At 42.7% G+C, this 18,289-nt stretch overlaps 2 protein-coding genes across 24 annotated transcripts in view; one reads left to right on the top strand and one right to left on the bottom strand.

Annotated features, from left to right (window-relative positions):
* Positions 1 to 17: 17 nt before the first annotated feature.
* On the bottom strand, positions 18 to 18,236 carry ORC4 (origin recognition complex subunit 4). Of its 13 annotated transcripts, none has more exons than XM_090143491.1 (15): positions 17,301 to 17,431; positions 16,902 to 16,973; positions 15,188 to 15,264; positions 14,421 to 14,511; positions 12,423 to 12,498; positions 11,955 to 12,040; positions 10,264 to 10,312; positions 9,623 to 9,774; positions 7,860 to 8,033; positions 7,495 to 7,581; positions 5,998 to 6,106; positions 4,694 to 4,789; positions 4,545 to 4,612; positions 3,416 to 3,647; positions 18 to 587 (listed from the first exon to the last, which is right to left on the bottom strand). In XM_090143491.1, exons 2-14 carry the CDS (start codon positions 16,956 to 16,958, stop codon positions 3,459 to 3,461), a joined length of 1,311 nt encoding a protein of 436 aa, XP_089999617.1. In that variant the 5' UTR covers positions 16,959 to 16,973; positions 17,301 to 17,431; the 3' UTR covers positions 18 to 587; positions 3,416 to 3,458. The 13 variants fall into 13 exon arrangements, with proteins under 13 accessions (XP_089999617.1, XP_031446639.1, XP_089999618.1 ...); XM_031590779.2 differs by lacking the exon at positions 18 to 587 and having other exon boundaries at positions 3,344 to 3,521; positions 3,594 to 3,647; XM_090143492.1 differs by lacking the exons at positions 18 to 587; positions 17,301 to 17,431 and adding an exon at positions 18,118 to 18,236 and having other exon boundaries at positions 3,344 to 3,647.
* The window catches only part of MBD5 (methyl-CpG binding domain protein 5), a 128,114-nt gene continuing 127,764 nt past the window's right edge, over positions 17,940 to 18,289 (top strand). For 10 of the 11 annotated variants that reach the window (XM_031590770.2, XM_090143487.1, XM_090143486.1 and 7 more), the window contains exon 1: positions 17,940 to 18,070. The gene's annotated coding sequence lies outside the window, so the exon portion shown is untranslated. Of the gene's footprint in view, positions 18,071 to 18,146; positions 18,170 to 18,289 lie in introns of those variants that run through there. The other variant, XM_090143478.1, reaches the window with a different exon arrangement.

The following is an 18,289-nucleotide window of genomic DNA, read 5'->3' as shown; positions in this document are numbered from 1 at the left end:
CTGTCCGTACCACAGACTTGCAGAGACGTAGGGAAGAACACTGAAATTGCTTTCACTACTCCAATGTTATTTTTGAGTTTCAGAAGTCATGCCTTACATGTAAATTATAAACAGATTGGTAGATAGGTGCCAAAGTGCTTCTCAGAAGTACTGCTCCACCAGATTTATTTGATCCTTTACAAAGACTACAATAAATGTTATAAACCTCTGGACTACAGAACTGATGTCAGCCATGCTGTGCTGTGTGTTTTTATCATCGTGTGTTCGTTATCACACTGAGCATTGGAGGGCTTTTGAAAGAAGCCTGTAATGTTACAATTAGGGGCTCACTGTGAATGTTACCTTGGAAGATTGTTCTGTACAGCCCCAAGGTGCTGTTTTACAGGGACTTCATCTCTGGCAAGAGTAATGGAGGTTACAGCAAACAAGATGTAGGTCAGTGTGCTCTCAGCAGGGAGGGAAGGGAAGGCACGGCTGCGGTGCTGCACTCCCTGTGCTGTGTCACACTGCTGCTTGGCCTTCTGCTGAGGTTCCACATGGCTCTGAAGGGTTGCTGCTACTGCAGGGTGCAGCTCGGTGGTATTCAGCTGGGTCATAAAAAGAAAAAAAAAACTTGCTTGGGCCACTTGAATTGATGTTTTCATTTTGCTTCCATTTTTACTCCAGGGATGCCATCTTCTGCACTCAGCAGGATGTAAACAGAGCTGCTGAGTTCTGAACAAATAAGGATCCATTTGTACTTTGCTAAAAACCTCTGTGCTCCCATTGAGTTTTAACCCCTTTCCCAGCAGAAGTAGAATAGATACAGGCCAAGTTCTCAAGCGAAGTGGTCCTGTCCAAAACATGCAGCACTTTTGTGTTGTCCTCTAGACTGCAGCCACTGCAGGGTCTGGTAGCAGAGAGCTGCACCCCTGCACATGCTGAGCTTTGCCCCAGGAAACCAAGATTGCTTTTCTTCATGTTTTAAAACTGCATTGGGGTATATCTGAGCTTACAAATACTGCGCTACTCTGAATTTCCTGATTTGCAACAGCATAATTCAGTGCAGCTGTGAAAAAGATATTCACAGTACAAATGCTTTCCAATTGGGTCAGGTACAGCTGCTCTCGCAGGGCACTCTGGTTTACTTCTGGTTCACTGCTGGAGCATTAAACGTGCAAGCTGAGAAATGTCAGAGCCAGCATTTTTGGAGCATAAACCCAAGCAGGATGCAGTGAGGTTGATGCAGGTGGAAGCATTTCAGCATTACCCACGTGCCTGCTGCCCCTGTGTTCTTTAGGAACAAATGCGTGGCTGAGCTGTAAAGCTCCCCGGTACCTCAGCTCCTGAGGAGAAGTCAGTCCAAAGACCAACGTTGGTGCATTAACTACAACACAACCAGACAGGAAGATGACAGCTCCTGGTCATATTAGCATTGGCCAGAAAGAACAGGGTCATCACTCTGCTCTTTTTCCAGCTTCTCGTTTGTAGCCTTTTTTAATACGATGCCGTTTATTAGGAACACTTGGTACAAAATACAGAAAGCTGTAATGTGGGTTCATGGGCAAAACGATTCAAGTAGCATCCTTGATGGAACATCTTTTACCTCAGATACTCAACCAGCAGTACTTTTTTTTTTTTAATTATTATTTTAAGTGCAGTTTCAGTCCATAAACTATTCGTTACCTCTCAAGACTTTGGTAAGCAATTATTTTAACTTTACTCTTTGTATTTGTCAGTGTTTTGGGCACAGGTTGTTGTACTACTGTCAGATGTGCTTGCTGTTTTTCTGCAAGTACAAAAAACAAACCAACTCCCTCCCCTCCCAATAAAGTGATTGTTAAATATTGTACAAATACAAATGTATGCTCTTTTTCCCCTATTCCCCCAAAAGTTAAAATAAAAAATGTGACTACTACAACTTGCAGATGCATTTTTTTTTGAGTTTGTAACACTTAAGAGCAGAAACAGCTATTTCTCTACTTCTGCAGTCATTTCCCAAGCAGTTCTGCAGGAGCTGCTGTTGCTCACCAGCACTCAGGTGCCCCAGCAGCACTGCACAGCACAGAAGGGGGGTTGGAAGGGTTTGGAGATAACTGAACTCAAACTCAAAACATTCAGCTTCATCAGCCCAGCCTTTAGGCTGGAGATATCTAACATCTTGTTCTATTTTCTTTTCCCAGCCTGCAATATTGCAATTGTAGATTTGGTCCTACAAGTGGCACTAGACTGAAGTCAGACTTGTTGGTTTTCTGTGAAACTGTAAATCACATTTTCAGCATAGATCAGATACATGGGTTCAAGACTACCAAACAAAAGCCACTTCCACCTGCATAGGAGGAGCTTCAAAACAGCCTTAATGGGCAGCGTTGTGGAAATGCTAACCTTGTCCAGAAGTACAGCATTTCAGTCTGCAGCAGAGGTGCTGATCTCCCCCAGCACTGGGATAGCTCTTCTCCTGGCACTGCTGTCTTATTCTGGACCAAGGTTCTCAGATTTCCCACTCTGACCCTCAGCAACAGGGGTCTGAGCAAAGGTAGAAGAGGGAAGCTGCTCCAAGCAAAACTTCTCCACCCCCATGCACAGCCCTGCATCCCCAGCCTTCTGCTCTTTCCTTCCAAAGGACGTAGAGGAGGGGCAGATAGCTACCACTAAGCTAGCTCATACATGACAGCTTTGAATTTTGCTCAATGGACTGAAGAATGAACCAACTGTTGTTGCTGATTAAATACTTCTCTTTCTGTAATTTTTTTTCTGCTTAAAAAACCTTCAACCTATTTGACTTGGTTTCCAATAGCATTGCATTCTGATAGTCTCATGGATGTTGCCCAAGCCATCACTTGGAGGAACCTCATCACTGTCATGAGTCTCCTGCTAATTATTTTGCTGCCTTTCAAAGCACCACTGTGTCCTGCAAAATGCACAGACAACATCTTCAAAAGTAAGGAAGCAGAGGAGGAAAGCAGTTGAACCACCAGGATAGAAAGTGGGTGGGTAAGAAAGGCAGCTTCACATAAAAACACCACTTAGCAGATGAAGCTGGCTGTGAGTGAAGGTTTGCCCTGACATCCAAAACTTAAGTTGTATTGCAGATGGATCAGAACCTACAGCCTGAGAGCCACGACATCTGCTGCAGTTTGCCACTGCGCTGAAGCAGCCTTAATCTGAGATGAAGAAACTCAGAAGAGCAACTGCTCTTATCTCTACAAACTAAAAATAGTGAGGAAAGGGGGGAGCTTGCTCTGTTTATCTCAGCTCAGTGCTTTTAAGGCCTTCAAATTCATTGCTATTACAAGCTAATAGGACCGTAGTTCTTCAAAAATTAAAACAAATGCAAAAACAACTGGCAAGGCAAAGCAAAGCAAACCTTCTTGCAAAAATTTATTCATTTGACCCCCAGATTGTGGGTTTTACATCCTTCAGAGACTGCAGTTACCTCCAAATGTCCTGATGCAGTGGTGCTGTGAGGTTCCAGACGTTCACAACCAACTCAGCGACGAAGCTGCCCACTGTTTGACATCTGTGGGGCAGTTGGGATACACCTGCAAAGCATCCATGATTTGATTGTTGTCCAAAAGCAGCTCCATTAAGAGGTACTCTCGCTGAGAACGCACCGACGGCCTTTCTATGGGCTTCACTAATTCCAGTTGCAGTAAGTGTTCAAATGCCTGAAAGCAAACAAACAAACAAAAAAAGATGAGGAGAAGGAAGACAACACTGCTCTGAGCTGCACTGGTCAGTTTGAATGACACATGAGATGTTTTAATAGAAGCCTGTGATGTGCTACAGCAACAGAAATACATTAAATGCCAGCTCTGTTCTACCCTATGCCCATTTTGGTAGATAGCAAACCACAAGAGATGAGTAGAAGTATGCTTTTCTTAGAAAATACTATTAAAATCTTTTGTATATACAGTCAAACTCAGCATAAAAGTGACAAGATCAGAGTAGCTTTGGACTACTGAACTGCTGGTTGCAGAGTTAAGTTCATTAACTGAACACATCTGCACAGCCACGTGTTGGGCTGCTGCACTACAGAGATGAAATGCCAGCCCAGAGCCCAGCCTGAGCCCAGCTAAATGCCAGAACAGAGCAACAGCCCAGCAGCCCCAACGAGCACCAGGTAACCAAAGTGCTATTTGTCAGTTTGCACTTCTGACTGTAGTTGGTTGGAGGCAAATACTGTCCTACTAGACCAAAGACTCAGAACACCACTCAAACCTATTCAGATGTGGACCAAGGAAACCAGATTTTTGTTGTGGTAACATTAGAGTCAGTTTTGGAAACACTTCCAAACAGCAGAAGCAAACAAGCAAACTGAGTACAGCTACACACCCAGCACGCTGCACTCACATTTGAGTGCCTGCCGGACCAGAGCGGGCAGCGACCAGCAGAGGGCAGTGCAGCACCGAGAGCACAAGGCAGGGCTGCGGCTGCTCCCAGCACGGCTCTGCCAGCACTGCCGCCAGCACTGCCTCCAGCTCCGCCTCAGCGCGGTGTGTGACTGCCCGCCCGACGTGTGCACCGGCAAAAATCACATCTAAATACTTCAGATAAAGGTTTACCTTCATAACGACGGGCTTTTCGAAGTTGTACATGCAGTGTGCCTTCCTTTGTATGAACTTCTGAAATTCTGCAGAGGTGAGAGGCAAGAAAAGTTACTTGGGGTGAAGCAAGTGATTTATTGTATGTAAAACTGATGCATTTCTCTCACCATTGTAAACCATCTGGAAGTTAAATGGCTCTCCTTCATAAACCTCATTTAAGTGTTTCATAGCTATAATTAGGCAGATTTCCAGGACAGTCAAACCTAGAGGGAAAGACAAGAGCTCTAAGTGTTTTTCTTAAGCTTACCCGAAATGCAAGCAGTTCGTATGCAATTTTTAATACTTTTTGTAAGCTGTAGGTTTCACATATTTGTGGTTTTTATTTTTATCTTCATAATTATAATGAAATTCCAGAATGGAGGAGCTAGATAAAGCAGAGCATTAGTTCTCCAGATACTTGAAATGAGAATGTTAAGCAGCTGTTTGTCAAAACCCCAGAAATTTAACTATAACAAAAAATCATTATTGCAGATGATGTATGATATCCAGGCTGGATGTGCCTCTGGGCAGCCTGGTCTGCTGGTTGGTGACCCTGCACATAGCAGGGGGTTGAAACAAGATGATCATTGTGGTCCTTTTTAACCCAGGCCATTCTATGATTCTGTGATTTTTTGATATAGCATGACAAAGAATTCCGGGCAGCATCAAACCAATCTACATGCTGCTGTACAGCATGTCATGAAATGAGAGTTTGAAGGGGTTACGTGCCATGCAGAGCTAAAGAAGTGATGCAGTGAAATAATAACAGGACACTGAGAATTACAGGGCCAAGCAAACCAAAATCTGCAACTTCCAGGAGCCAAGAAGCAGCAGTGGGATAAAAGCAGTTCCTCCTGTAAATGCATTTAGGCTCTGCACCCTCAGCAGCTGTTTCTTTCTTTTCATTGTTTGTACAAATCCTCAAACATTTACCAAAGAAAACTTCAGCGTGTTGCTCAACACATTTGCTGAGGTTCAGGAAGGGAACCCATAGATATTTAGGTCCAAAGCAGCATTACTTGCAGGGTTTTTTTCATTCAAACTCCCCACCACCAGCAGCACAGCAGTAGGTCAGTGTTTTCCCTTCCTCTGTCATTGCCATGGGACAGAAGTGCCACCCCTGCCCACACTACCAGCACTTACTTTGGCACTGAGAGCCATCAGACACTGTAGTGGGGCACTGGCCAAGCTCCCCATGCAGTAATTATACAAATCCTTCACTGTATAACTGAATTCCTGGTTTATCCACGCACAGATGTAAGAATGCAGATAAGTGGAGAGCAGCCCCTATGGGTAGATGTACTCCCTGACCCACCCATGCCCTCGGGGATCAGCATGTTACACAGCAGCCCTTACATCAGAAGAACCTCAAAGATGGACTCAGTGCTTTCTGTACTATTAAACACACAGATGAAAAAGGCCTGAGCTTTACCATGGACAATATTTGCTTTTGAGTCCATCCTGTACTGCTTGCTTGCCTCCTGAAGATCTGATGCGGTGATAAGAGGGTGACGAACAGTAACATTACTTAGAGCAAGCATCTAAAAATAAAACAGAAGGCATTTTTCATTTAATCACTAATTACCAGACACATTTTCTACTCAGAGATGGAATGCAGAAGAACACATTTCCCCTCGAGTCACCTACTGGAAACACTCATGAATAAACCCTACGCACACAGTATGCTCATACAAAAACCTTGTAAATAGCTGGTAGCTACATCTATGTTTTGCCAGGAAGGTTTTCCAGGCTCAAAACTTTAAAGCCTCCTCACCAGAGGACATAAACACTCATTAGCTTGTTTATATTAATTTCGATGGATTAGCATACTTCAGTGATTGCTGCAAGAAATTACTTACAGCAATTCTAAACAGACTTCTGTATGCAGAGCTACTCGTGTCACTGCTAGGAAAGCATCTGATGGCAGCTCATGGTTTACAGGATACAGGGTACCAACTAAGGGCAGCTAATAAACATTCCCACATTGAGTCACAACTTGAATCATTAACAGTCTTCAATTGGCTGTCACAGAATGCCAGTTTTGAACAAACTGGAGTTAATAAACACGCAGTTGTCTGACCTCTTGCACCACCACTCTTTCAAAGCTATGGATTATAGGACCTTCATACAGCAGCAGGTACAAGCACTGACCTTCACTTGCTTTCTTTAGTAGTCCAACATTCATTGAGACAGAAAAGCTGGCTTTCAGTGACTGCTTCCTACTTTTGCATGTCTGTGTGATGAAAAAATGTCTATTTTATCTGCTGAGTGCAGATCTTCCACTGAGATCATCCAGTGCTTTCTACCACCACATACTTTTTTTTGTCCTCTTCCTCTCCTTGCAGGTGTCACTGTAACAGCCTCAAAAAGGAGCTTGATCACCCATCTTCCAAAGGAACAGAAGGATGTTTTGGACTACAAAGGCTAATAGGAATCAGCTCTGACACAGCTTGGAGCTCAAAGAAAAGTTATTCCCATCAGCCACGAACTCTTTCTGGCATTCATCCATACCACACAGAAAGAAACAGGTGCTGCTAAATTTGGAATAACTGGCAATCTTGTAACTAACTCAATGAAGCAGAGGACTACCAGGACCACGCTCTGCTTTCAGCATCAGAGCCAGAAGTCAATGACCCACGTATCAGAGGATAAAAACTCACAGTTGGGAAAAGCTGCAAACACTACGCAGGACAGCCCACCACAAAGCTGAAGGTAAAATCCAAATACTTGCACACAGTGACACATAAGCACTCCTGCTTAGTAGGTTTTTCACACAGGCAGAAGCACGGAGATAATTTGATGGTGTTTAAGTTAATGTTACCTATCTTCTGGAAGATGTTTCACATAAAGCTCTGACAGCTGCCTTGAAAACAGCTGTGATCTTCACAGGTGATGGTTATTCAGGGAGATACTGTACCCAAATACATACCAGCAGGAAATGGAGCGAACGCAGATCCTTGCTGTAGTGAAAGAGGTTCTGCAGTACATCTTGAACAGTCCTGTCTTCTGATAGAAGCTACAAAAAAAGTGATATTTTCATTATCTCAGCACGTTACCCATTAGCTAACCATCACACAGAGCTCAGCCTGCACTGCTAATACAGTTCATGTGTAACCTGAACTTTTTGGTCTTCTGTGTAACACTTCTGTGTCCACACTTCAGTAATCAAAGATTGTCTACTGCAATTCGATTTAACTCATAAGATATCATACATTGAAAGGAAATATTTATCTAAAACAAAAAGATCTTACTGTACAAGTTTTACTAAAGCCAAATATCAGGAGCTTTAGATACCTGAATGTTGCTATTCCATTTCTGTGCAAAAACCTTGTCAGGAAATTCAGCAGGAAGAGAAAGCTGCTCCTTGAATATCCTAAGGTACTGCTTAAAAGCAAAGGAATTCATCAAATAGATCCGTCGGTGAGAGAACCTCGATTTCACTCTCTTCTCCAAGAGCTCCAGAATATCCTTGTAAAAATAATAATAATTATTATTTAGTGCATCCTTTGTTACAGTGGAAATGACAATTAAAAACCCACCCAAGTGAATTCTCAGACTTCAGGCGTTCCTTTGCTAATTACTGTAACTGACATGCCTTGAAGTGCCTAAGAATTTGCCATTCACCCAAACCACGTGGTGCACTACATCACACACAATAATTAGTTGCTAGGATACGTGGCAAATTTTTCCACAGATGATGCAAATATTTCAGTTCCTTAAGCCTGAGCTCGAGACGTTGCAGCCCCTCATGGCTGGAAAGAAGCTGTGTGCTTGGCAGGTATGGCAGCTGGCAGCTCACGTGCCTTTTGTCAGCCTGAAAAAATCCAGCTACAAAAATGCTAAGAGCCAATACGTATCTTCCTAGGCTGTCACACAGAGCTCAGCACGTCTGCCATCAAGTTGGTGGCTGAAGATAATGCAGAAAATCTTATTTTTCTCAGAGCTGATAGCAATAGATTAGCATCGGAAGCAAGCTGTGTTTCCTCCACTTGGAGCAATGCAGTCCTGTTCCCCCCACCTTCTGCTGTGACAGAATGATTACACTGTTTCTTGCAATTTTTCCCTTCTCCCTTTTAGTTGCAACAAAACCAGCTTTCAGAATATCAGAATCCCTCACCAGAAAATGTGGTAAGAGTCAACAGAGCACCAACAGTGAAAAAAATTTGGCTTAGAAGACACAAACACACAACAAGCAGTTGAAAAACTAAGCAGTGGCTATCACAACCATGACACAACTTCCAAATGCAGATTCAAAAGCAGAGCAATATTGGGTTCTAAACTACGAGTGATGGAGAAGCCAGACTTGGACATTGGAGCAAAAGAAAAGACTATAATTTAATATATCAATTATTAACCATTCTATTAAGTTGTAGCAATTTGCTCAGTTAAATACCACCCAAGCCCAATCAACCTCAGATCCAGGCTTCAATTAAAGATTTAATGATTATTGCTCATTAATCCCTTTGCAACCAATAGAGCTTACTAAGAAAAACAGTATGATTTTAAGTATCATCTTCCAGTGTTAGAAGTAATTACTTCACAGTACACACACATAGCTGTCCTCATTTCCCCATAATGTCACTGTTAAAATCACAACAAGTTTAATAAGGATTTAAAATCCATGTTCAACATGCCAGTGTTAAGCAGAAGCACCCTACTGAGCTGTTACTTTAAAAAAAAAAAACTAAAAATAAAATCAAATCCCTTTTGCTCAGAATAACGATTTAAATATGAGCCTATCCTTACCAAAAAGTGACCGAGAGTGAATGAAATCATAATGCAAAATCGCCACACGGATAAACACAGCTCTTCTGTGGCAATATAGAACAGCCCATTCTCTCCTTAGAGACACAAACCTGCTCCCTGGACAGGAAAAGTGAAGGTTTCCCACCTTTTTGGTTGGCTGTGTTTGCTGTCAGTGTCAGTTTCAAGCCAAAAGTCACAGCGATGGTTAACTGAGAAAGTCTCAGTGAATTAAGGAACATGTCAGAGGTGGAGAACAGAGAACACTGCAACTAAGAAAGAGCTGAATATTTTTTTGAAGTGCAAGTTCTTACCTGCCTGCATGTGAGTCCAATAACGGTTACTGGAGTCTGTGCTGACTGGGATATATCAAACAGGTTGTACAGCAGCGTCTGGTTCTTGTGGTGCACAAACAAGTCAAATTCATCCAGCACAAACAGGACTGGGCAGCTGCTGGTTCTGTCTCCTGTGATAACAAGTTACAAAATGAGCGTGGTTGCATCATTATCACTTCCATTTCTACACCTTTGCTTCACATCTCCTGCTCTTAATTACGTGCAGACTTACTTTCAGCTATTTCCCTAAGCCCTCCTTTCATGTGTGTTCCTACATAAGACACACAGACCGACTGGTAAGTTTGATGCTATTTTGCCAAACATCACTTCTGGGTGCAAGGGACAAATTTCTATGGCTATTTTTTAGAAACACTATTTTTAATAGGTTCAGTCAGAACAAAAGAATCTACCCTTCATAGCTGACCCTCGCATGTAAATCTTTATGGCACCATTTAAGTCTATGTTTGTTTAGTAGTACGCATTTTTTACGTTATTTTGTAACCACAACATTCTTGGGCCTCCTTACAAAGCTTCTACAAGACAATGAAGAAACAGCTGCATGCTTTCCAGTCAAGTGACAAATAAACACACAGTTCCAGAACAGGGCTGGTGCTGCTTACCTTTCCTTAAAGCTTCAAGAAGGAACACAAGATTTTCTGCAAAACTGCCCTATACAGAGGAAAAAAGTTTCACAGTCATTTTGCAGCATCCTTGTCAGAATTCTGCAAGCTGAGACACATAGACAAGCTCACTTCCTCCTAAAACTGTGATAACAAAACCAGTCCACATTTGAAAAGTTATACACCATGAAGTAACACTGTAATCAGAACTCTTCCAGCAGAGGAAACTGACTGTTCCACACTGACACCAGATCTCTGGGAAACCCAAACAAATTCCCTCAGCCTTAAATCAGTGATCAGAAGGATGTGTGTATTAAGTTCAACTTACAAATAGCATTTTCTTTTCTTAAAATTTCACTGCATACCCAATTCTCTATTTACACATACACAACATCCATCCCCTAACAGGTAGCACTGAAAACCAGCAGACTGCCACTTTTTCATTTGCAACCTTATGAGATCGAACATTCCCAGCAGAAAACAGTAAAACTGCTATAACAATTCTTCTTCAGTTGCTACCTCTGTGCCAAGGAGTATGTAAGATGGAAATGAATTCTAAATGAAGACCACAAGCCCTACTGAAAAACACAGAAAAGCCAGTTTCTGTGTTCAAAGTTCATTCTCTGAAGGCGAGCTGCAGAACCTCAGAAAAGGTCTCTATGGACAGAATGAGGACATTCCTGCAAATTAGCCTGTTTGGAATTAGAAAGCTATGAGTTTGAAGAAGTATTCCATAATAAGCTAAAAGGAAATAGAGTTAAGGGAATTAAACATATTGAAGCTTAGTTTTATCCATAGCTTTTACTTTTGGTAGTAGAGCTGTAGACCTTGAAAGGTTCTTCTAGTTCTCTGATGAGAAGTGAACACTTAATGGCCACGCTGAAACTGACCACTTTCTATTTCCCTTTATGTCTGCAGCTACATTTAAGAAAATTTTAGCTCACTGTCAGGAAGAGTTGTCCATTCTATGAACCCAAAATAATTTGGGATAAGCAGAAAGGCAAAGGCAAGCCTAGGAAGCAAGCATTTGAAAAGATAATAAAGTCTGACTACAGTGCTCAGTTCATCTTGTATTCCACCCTGCTTAGTCCTCTGGAGCACCTTAGTTAATTAATGTCTGTGTTACTGACTTCAGTGCTCACGTAAGGAGGTTTCCCATCTTTGGGAAAAACGTCAATAGAAGCAAATATTAAAAGAAAGCCTATGCAAAATGAGAGCAGCAAACTGGATAGATATCCACATTCATAAGAGAAGGTTTCGAATTTACTACAATGCTTTTGGGCCAGTTAATTTGCTTACTCCAAAGTTCTCTTATCCTCTGAACACAGCCTCTTTGGAATAATGAATATATACACTTCGTACAGAGGATTCAGGTAAGTCTTGAGAGAGCCTTTCCTTTCCTCCATTTATTTATTTAAGCTGAAGTGAACATTTTCTGAAGAGCTATCCAAAACTAGCCAAGTTCAGCACTTCTATAGAACAGGTCTTTAGGCATGCATGAAGTGTTTGTAAACCACAGTCATTATAGGTAAAAGCTGCTACATCCCTTAAACACAGCCAGCCTGCTGTAATCTTGCTAATGAACATTCAAAGCCCATTTGTTCCCAACAAGCTGCATTTTACAAAGCTAGTTTTCTAGGCAAGGATTTTAGAGGGAGATAAGCAAAGAATATAATAAAGCTGAGACTTACAAAAACTTTATCCCCAACCACATTTTCCAGGTGCAGCTGCCTGGTGATTTCCTTCAAGGCCACTTTATCATTTGTCTGCAAAAGCCCTGAAAGAAAACGGCTGCATGTGAAGAACTGGTGGCTCTCCCTCATTCCAAGCAGCCACTAGAAACGTATCCAGAAGCTTCTCTCACTTCCAAGCCTTACAAAGGCAGGCCTTTGTAAAAATACAGATGAGATGGTAATTTTCTATATATAATCCAAAGTTGCTTCAAATAACTTGCTCACAGCTGAACTGATTTCTAACATCCTGAGAGAAAGTTAAGTTATCTACGTATACATGCAAAGGAAGACATTCTGGAGCTAGCAGACCAGCATAGACTGCACACATTCAAGGATAGACTGCAAATGTCAAAACTAAAACTCCTGAAGTACACATAATACACAGCAGCTGAATGTAATGTATTTGAGGAGTGCTGCATTACTTGCCATTCAGATGAACTTCCAAGAGGTTCCCTTTAACTTGTTTCATTTCTCTGAGGTCTTTTAAGGCACGATTTAATAACTAGGAAAAAAGACATAAAACTTCTTTATAGCAAGATTAGCATATTAACTATAAGAAATATCTACAAATTGGTATTCTTAAACAGTAAACAGTATGCAGCGTTTCATTAGATGACAAAGCTTTCTGAGTATTTTCAGAAGTATCAAAGAGAAAACTTCACTTCATGGCATATTAATGCTTCATAAGCAGATGCCATTTATTCTGGATAACCCCTTATCCAACAATTTCAGCTGTACCTTCAAAGTTTACCAAATACAAGAAAATAAAAAAATATATATTTTCTGCACAGTGAGAACACTTGTTGCTTAACTAACAAATTCATAAATCTAAGAAAGTAAGCATCAATTCTACTTAAAAGGTAGCAAGAAGTACACAGGTGGAAGAATCCTTATTTGTTATGGGTTTATTGGCTCTTTTTTTCCTCCCTTTCATAGTATTTTGGCAATCATCCTTCTTTCAAAGCACTGTGGGTAAAGAAAGAAGGCAACAGCAGATTGTTTTTGAAATGCAAACCAAGAAATCTATCAACAAATTAGTAGAATGGTTTCAAGTATCAGCTGTATCATGGGTGTGTTTTACCACCTATTCACGTATTTATATTCAACTGTACTTAAAACATGGAAGGCTTAGCTTTAGCTCTTGGGAAGAGTTCCAAAGTTAATCTTAGATATATCTTTCAGTAAAAACTAACCTATTTATCTAATCACATACTCATGCAAACATAAAAGAAATGCTTACATAATGGGATGCTTTGGTTAGATGTGATTGCTCCACGTGCCTCAATTAAAAAATTCCTTAAATATACAAAACCCACACTTACTGCAAGCAAAATACACAATGTTCTAAAATAAATAATGTTCTATATCCTTGTAACTTAGATAATAATGTTATCTGACACATTTAAAATAGGATTAAGATGCATTACCATTCTCTAAATATAAATATGTAGAAGTGTACAAAGCTACCCTTGTATGGGAACTACTGAGTCACAGCCTGAACCACTGATGGAGCACCTGGGAAAAGGACCAGGCAACCCTGGGAGCACAGGTGAAGGCAATTCAGCTGTGAGACAGGAGGGGGTGCAGCCTGGCTCCACCTCCCTTAGGCCTCATTTAAGGGCTGACTGCAACTGAGAAAGATCTTTTTTGGGAGATTCTTCCTTGATGAAGCTTTCTTCTTTGAACCCAGAATCTTCTGATACAGGTGAGCAATCTTCTTCCCTTTCTTTATAGCACCTTTCTATAGTGCTCTGTGTGTGTGTGTATATATATATGGTCCTTCTGTCATCACACTTTTTCCATTGTACTGATCTGTCCCACTACTGTAACTCTTTAGTGCTTTCCTTTAGTTTTTGGGTGCCTTTTCAGTAATTTTTATACATGCCTGATAGCAACAGCAGGTGAACTTTTGAGGGACATCTTAAACAAAACCTGGCTTTAATTGCAAAGATGAACACTTTCATGGTAAGCACTATAGCAGAAGTGTAAGTAACAGGAAAAATGCTGAAAGACTCCATAAAACCTAGTAGAGACATAGGTGGATTCCAAAACCATGCATACTTCTGCAAGTCATTGTGAGGATGGACAGGTACATGGTTTTGTTAGGTGCAGATGAAACAGCTGGATGTTGTTGTTGTTATAGTTGTTCTTATGAAATTACTATAAACTCAGCATTTGGAATGCTTCAAATATTTAGGTTTTTTTTAGGAAAACTATTTCTCCATGCAGAAATTCTTCACTCAACAGAATTAGCTCACAATAAATCCTAGAATGCTTTCTTGTTCTGCATAAACAACCGAGAGTTCTTTCCTTAAAAGCAGGCACAGAGATAAAAACTTGCTCCAAAAGCTCTCATGATTTCAGTGAGGTCACCTCCTCCATGCTGTATTAAACCTTGTACTAACTTGTAATTTGTGCCCATACCGCAGTCTTTCCTGATCCACGGGGTCCAATAATGAGGGCAGAATTACTTTCTCCATGAACTGCAGTTTGCTTCAGCAGTTCCAGCAGATGCCTGCGATATAAACAGAAATACATTAAGCTTCAGATCAGGCAACATTCACTGAAATTAGGGAAAATTCAAGGAATCTTTCAAACAGAAGAAACAACTATGTATTTCAACTTCCTTTCAGCACGTACATCATGCAAAATGTAATAAGAGTACAAAAGCTGAGTGATTTGATCTCTTAAAATATTTTTGAGATATCAAATCATGTGGAAGAGTATCATTAATTTACAAAGTTCTACAATTCTCTACCATCAAAGCATAAAATAATAATCTACTGGAATATTACTGATTTTTGCCAGTCTCGATTTTGTACTGAATCTGTTCAAAGCTTATGAATGATAACAGCAACACAGATCATGTTTGTATTCCATTATCACTCAAAGAAACAAAGTAAACTTCTAAATTTTCTTCAGAGAAACAAGTCACCTAGTATTACATTCAAAGTACTTAAAAAACAATATTTCCAATTCACAAACATTTACAGATGTATACACTTATTAAGCTTATACTTTAATTAGAATGTTCACACTGCATGCATAAAGCAGTGGTTAAAGACTGGCTTTAGCCAGCCCAGTAGTCATCTTTGCTGCTACTTGAAATCTAACTATAGTGAAGATTTTACCTGATTATGTTTCTACTGTGGCTGAAGCAGGAATTATTTATGATTTTAGTGGTTACTCACTTGTACTGCTGATCCATCCCAAACAATTTTCCCATAGCATGATGGTGACACAGTCTTTCACGTAGCACTTTTTGCACCTACAGATATAACAGAAGACTGAGAAATTCCACTTGGTATTTCAAACAGCTGACTGTACCAATAATGTAATTAATGTAGTAAATAATAACAAAATATGCATGCAGCTATTCTACATGTAAGCATTAATTGTTCTCAATGGTAGAGGAGTAAGAATTAAGTTGCCATAGCAGAATATTCAACAGGAAAAAAAATATATGGTAACAGCCATGTTAGCTTTTAGCCCCTTCTGTTCCAATTTCTTCACTCCCAAAGGGCTGTTACACATCACCAAAATTAGCTCTCTAATTCATAATTCTAACTTCCTGCATAACATAGGCCAGAAAACATTTGCCAGCAGACTTTAAAGAAGTAACCCACTAATCTATCTCTGGTCAGACTTGCACTAAATAGACTTTTTGCACCACTGGTAACAACACTGCTGCCTACAATATCTGGTGGTTATAAAATAACAAATGTATACTATCTCTCAAGATGCAATTCAGATTCACTGCTCCTAAAAATTGAGGGAGGGGAAAGGTGGGGGGAGAAAAACTGAAGCTATATGTTGCATACAAAGACCAGAATGAAATTATAAGCACCAGTATGACTATTAAATAAAGATCTGAAGTCCTTCAACACAGCAAATACCTGTATTTTGACCATTTGTTGGGATGTATTTAATGGGATAACTTCAGATATGTATCTGCATTACCTGTTTTCCACTTCAAGAATCTGTTGTTTGGAACTCTATCTTCAACTTTCAAATGTCCAAACCTCAGCATCACAGCATGTTTTGTTTTTCTACCACCTGGCCAGCAGCACACAAATTGGAGCATCCCAGTTCTTAAAAGCTGACAGGACTCTATGCCACTACTTCTCCATCTCTGCTATAAGCAATTGAGAAATACCTGCATGCTACATCACTTTGTATTGCCTAAAAATCATTTTGAATGCTGTGGGGGGGCCTGCTTTGTGGGGGGGGTTGGATTTGATATCTCTAGAGATCCCTTCCAGCCCCTACAATTTTGTGATTCTGTAATGCTTGGTGTTCCATTTGTGTCATGGCAAAGATTTTTAGAGATTAAGTTGCAAACTGTCAGTGAAGTGTTACTCCTTTAGGAAAAAAATCACATTTCAGCATCAAGTCTTTTAAGTGAATGCCCCAAATCTGACCCAAAAGTTACCTGTATCATTATCACACATGTCACTGCTGTCCCACTCTCTCAATCTGAGTTGGGTTGATTTTACCCAACCCATCTGTTTTGTTTTTTTTTTTCCCCCCTACATTCTTTAGTTGCACCTCTCAGCTGCATCCTCTCTTATTTCTGCAAAATGTAAGAAATGACAACAAAGCCTGCAGTCATCTCCCACGTAAATCAATACTGAGCAAGCACTGCATGACAAACACTTCACATTTCTCCCATTCTAGGCAGTAGCCAAGCTGTGCTTGTCTGCCTGATTTTTTCAGCTACTTTTTCCTCTGCTGAAGTCCTACTGACTTCATTTCCAGATTTATTCTATTCCTGTGAACAGCCATCCGTTCATAAGTGAAAAGGTTTCCCTGCTAGGAAGGGCTGGTTGGAAATCACAATTACATGGATGGCAGAGGACAGAAAGCTTTCATGACTCAAAGCTGGCTAATCAAGGTGTTACTGACCTGCGAGATGCATTCCCCATCTGTACCACTGCTCTCCTTTAACTTCCGTTTATTCATTGCAGAAGATTACACCTTTAAATAAGAAAGACGATACAATCGTAACTACGTGGAAAAGGAATTAATTTAGCATATGTTACTCGCAAAATGCATTTTTTGAGACGTTGGCAGGCTATATTTAACCCGAGCATCAGGACGGTCACCCTCAGGCGAGCTGTGCTAACGGACACCCAGCATCCAGGAGGGCCGAAATCCGCACCGCAGCTTCACGGCGACCCCCGCATCCCGCAGCCATCCCTTGGAAATCCGCTCCCAGCGAGCTGCCCGGCGCTGAGGGGTCCCTGAAAACACCTTGACGCAACACAGCCGCCTCGCAGCCCGCCCCGCTCCTCAGCCCCTCACCTGAGGTGACGCCGTCAACCGCCGCCCTCGCGCGCGCCCCTCCCGCTCTATTCCCAGCAGCGCCCGCGCTGCCCGCCCGCCCGCATCACGTGACCTCCATCGCCCCGCCTTTCCGGCCCTGCCCACCCCCCACTTCCTTCCCCCCTCAGCTCCATCTCCTTCCGGGTGCGCGCGCACAGCCCTGTGGGAAGGCCCGGCCCTCCCTCCTTCTCTCTCTCCCCCCCCCTCCTTCACCCCCCCCCGCGGCCTCCCGAGCTCCCCCGCGGCGCATGCGCAGTGGCTGCCTCCCATCTTCCTCCCCGGCAGCGCCGGAGCCCCCAGCAGCCGGAGCGGCGGCAGCTGACGATGAGGAGCGCGGGGGGGGCGGGGGGGGGCCGTTATTTATATCGTTAAAGGGACAGGCCGCCCATTTCTCCGCCGCGGGGGCTGGGGGGGGCCGTCGCACGGCCACCGACTTTCTTTCCCCCCTCCCCTCCTTTCCCCCCCCCCTTCCCCAACCCCCCCGGACCGGAGGAACCCGGGGCCGGAGTGAGGCGCCGAGAACGACAGCGGAGAGTTTCTTCCCTCCTCCCTCCTCCTCCTCCTCCTCCTCCTTCTCCTCCTCCTCCTCCCCGCGTCCGTCAGCGGAGGGAGAAAGGGCCCCGCCGGGAGCACGGAGCAGCCGGGCGGCCCCCACCCCCCGCGCTCCCCTCCTCCCCCTTTATTGCCCTTTGTGTGCGTTCGCCGCCTGCGCCGCTCCGGGGCCGGCCGGGCGCCGGGGGGCCGCTGAGGTGAGTGGCGGGGCCGCGGCCGGGGCGCGAGGGGAGCGGTTGTTTACCTCAGGGCCGGCCGCCTGTCACCTCGCGGCGTCGCCGGGCCCGGAGAGCGGGGTGAGAAGAGAGGGGTTTGGCTGAGGCCGCGGGGGTGCGAAAGTTCGGGGGGTTTTGTGGGGAAGGGAGAGGGGGGGAAGAGGGGGAAGCGTTGGGGTTTCGTCGTGCGGAGCGGGGGGT

This window comes from Phasianus colchicus, chromosome 7, assembly GCF_987193195.1.
Source record: "Phasianus colchicus chromosome 7, bPhaCol1.hap1.1, whole genome shotgun sequence".
Classification (NCBI taxonomy): domain Eukaryota; kingdom Metazoa; phylum Chordata; class Aves; order Galliformes; family Phasianidae; genus Phasianus; species Phasianus colchicus.
This window is presented reverse-complemented; position numbering and strand designations above follow the sequence as displayed.

What these genes read in the sequence shown, in the direction of transcription:
- ORC4 (XM_090143492.1), bottom strand. Translation starts at nt 16,958, where the DNA reads ATGAATAAACGGAAGTTAAAGGAGAGCAGTGGTACAGATGGGGAATGC. An exon ending in ATGGGGAATGCATCTCGCAG is followed by an intron (nt 15,265 to 16,901) that starts GTCAGTAACACC and finishes TTATATCTGTAG; the next exon opens with GTGCAAAAAGTGCTACGTGA. An exon ending in AAAAGCAAATATTGTCCATG is followed by an intron (nt 4,790 to 5,997) that starts GTAAAGCTCAGG and finishes CTTTCCCTCTAG; the next exon opens with GTTTGACTGTCCTGGAAATC.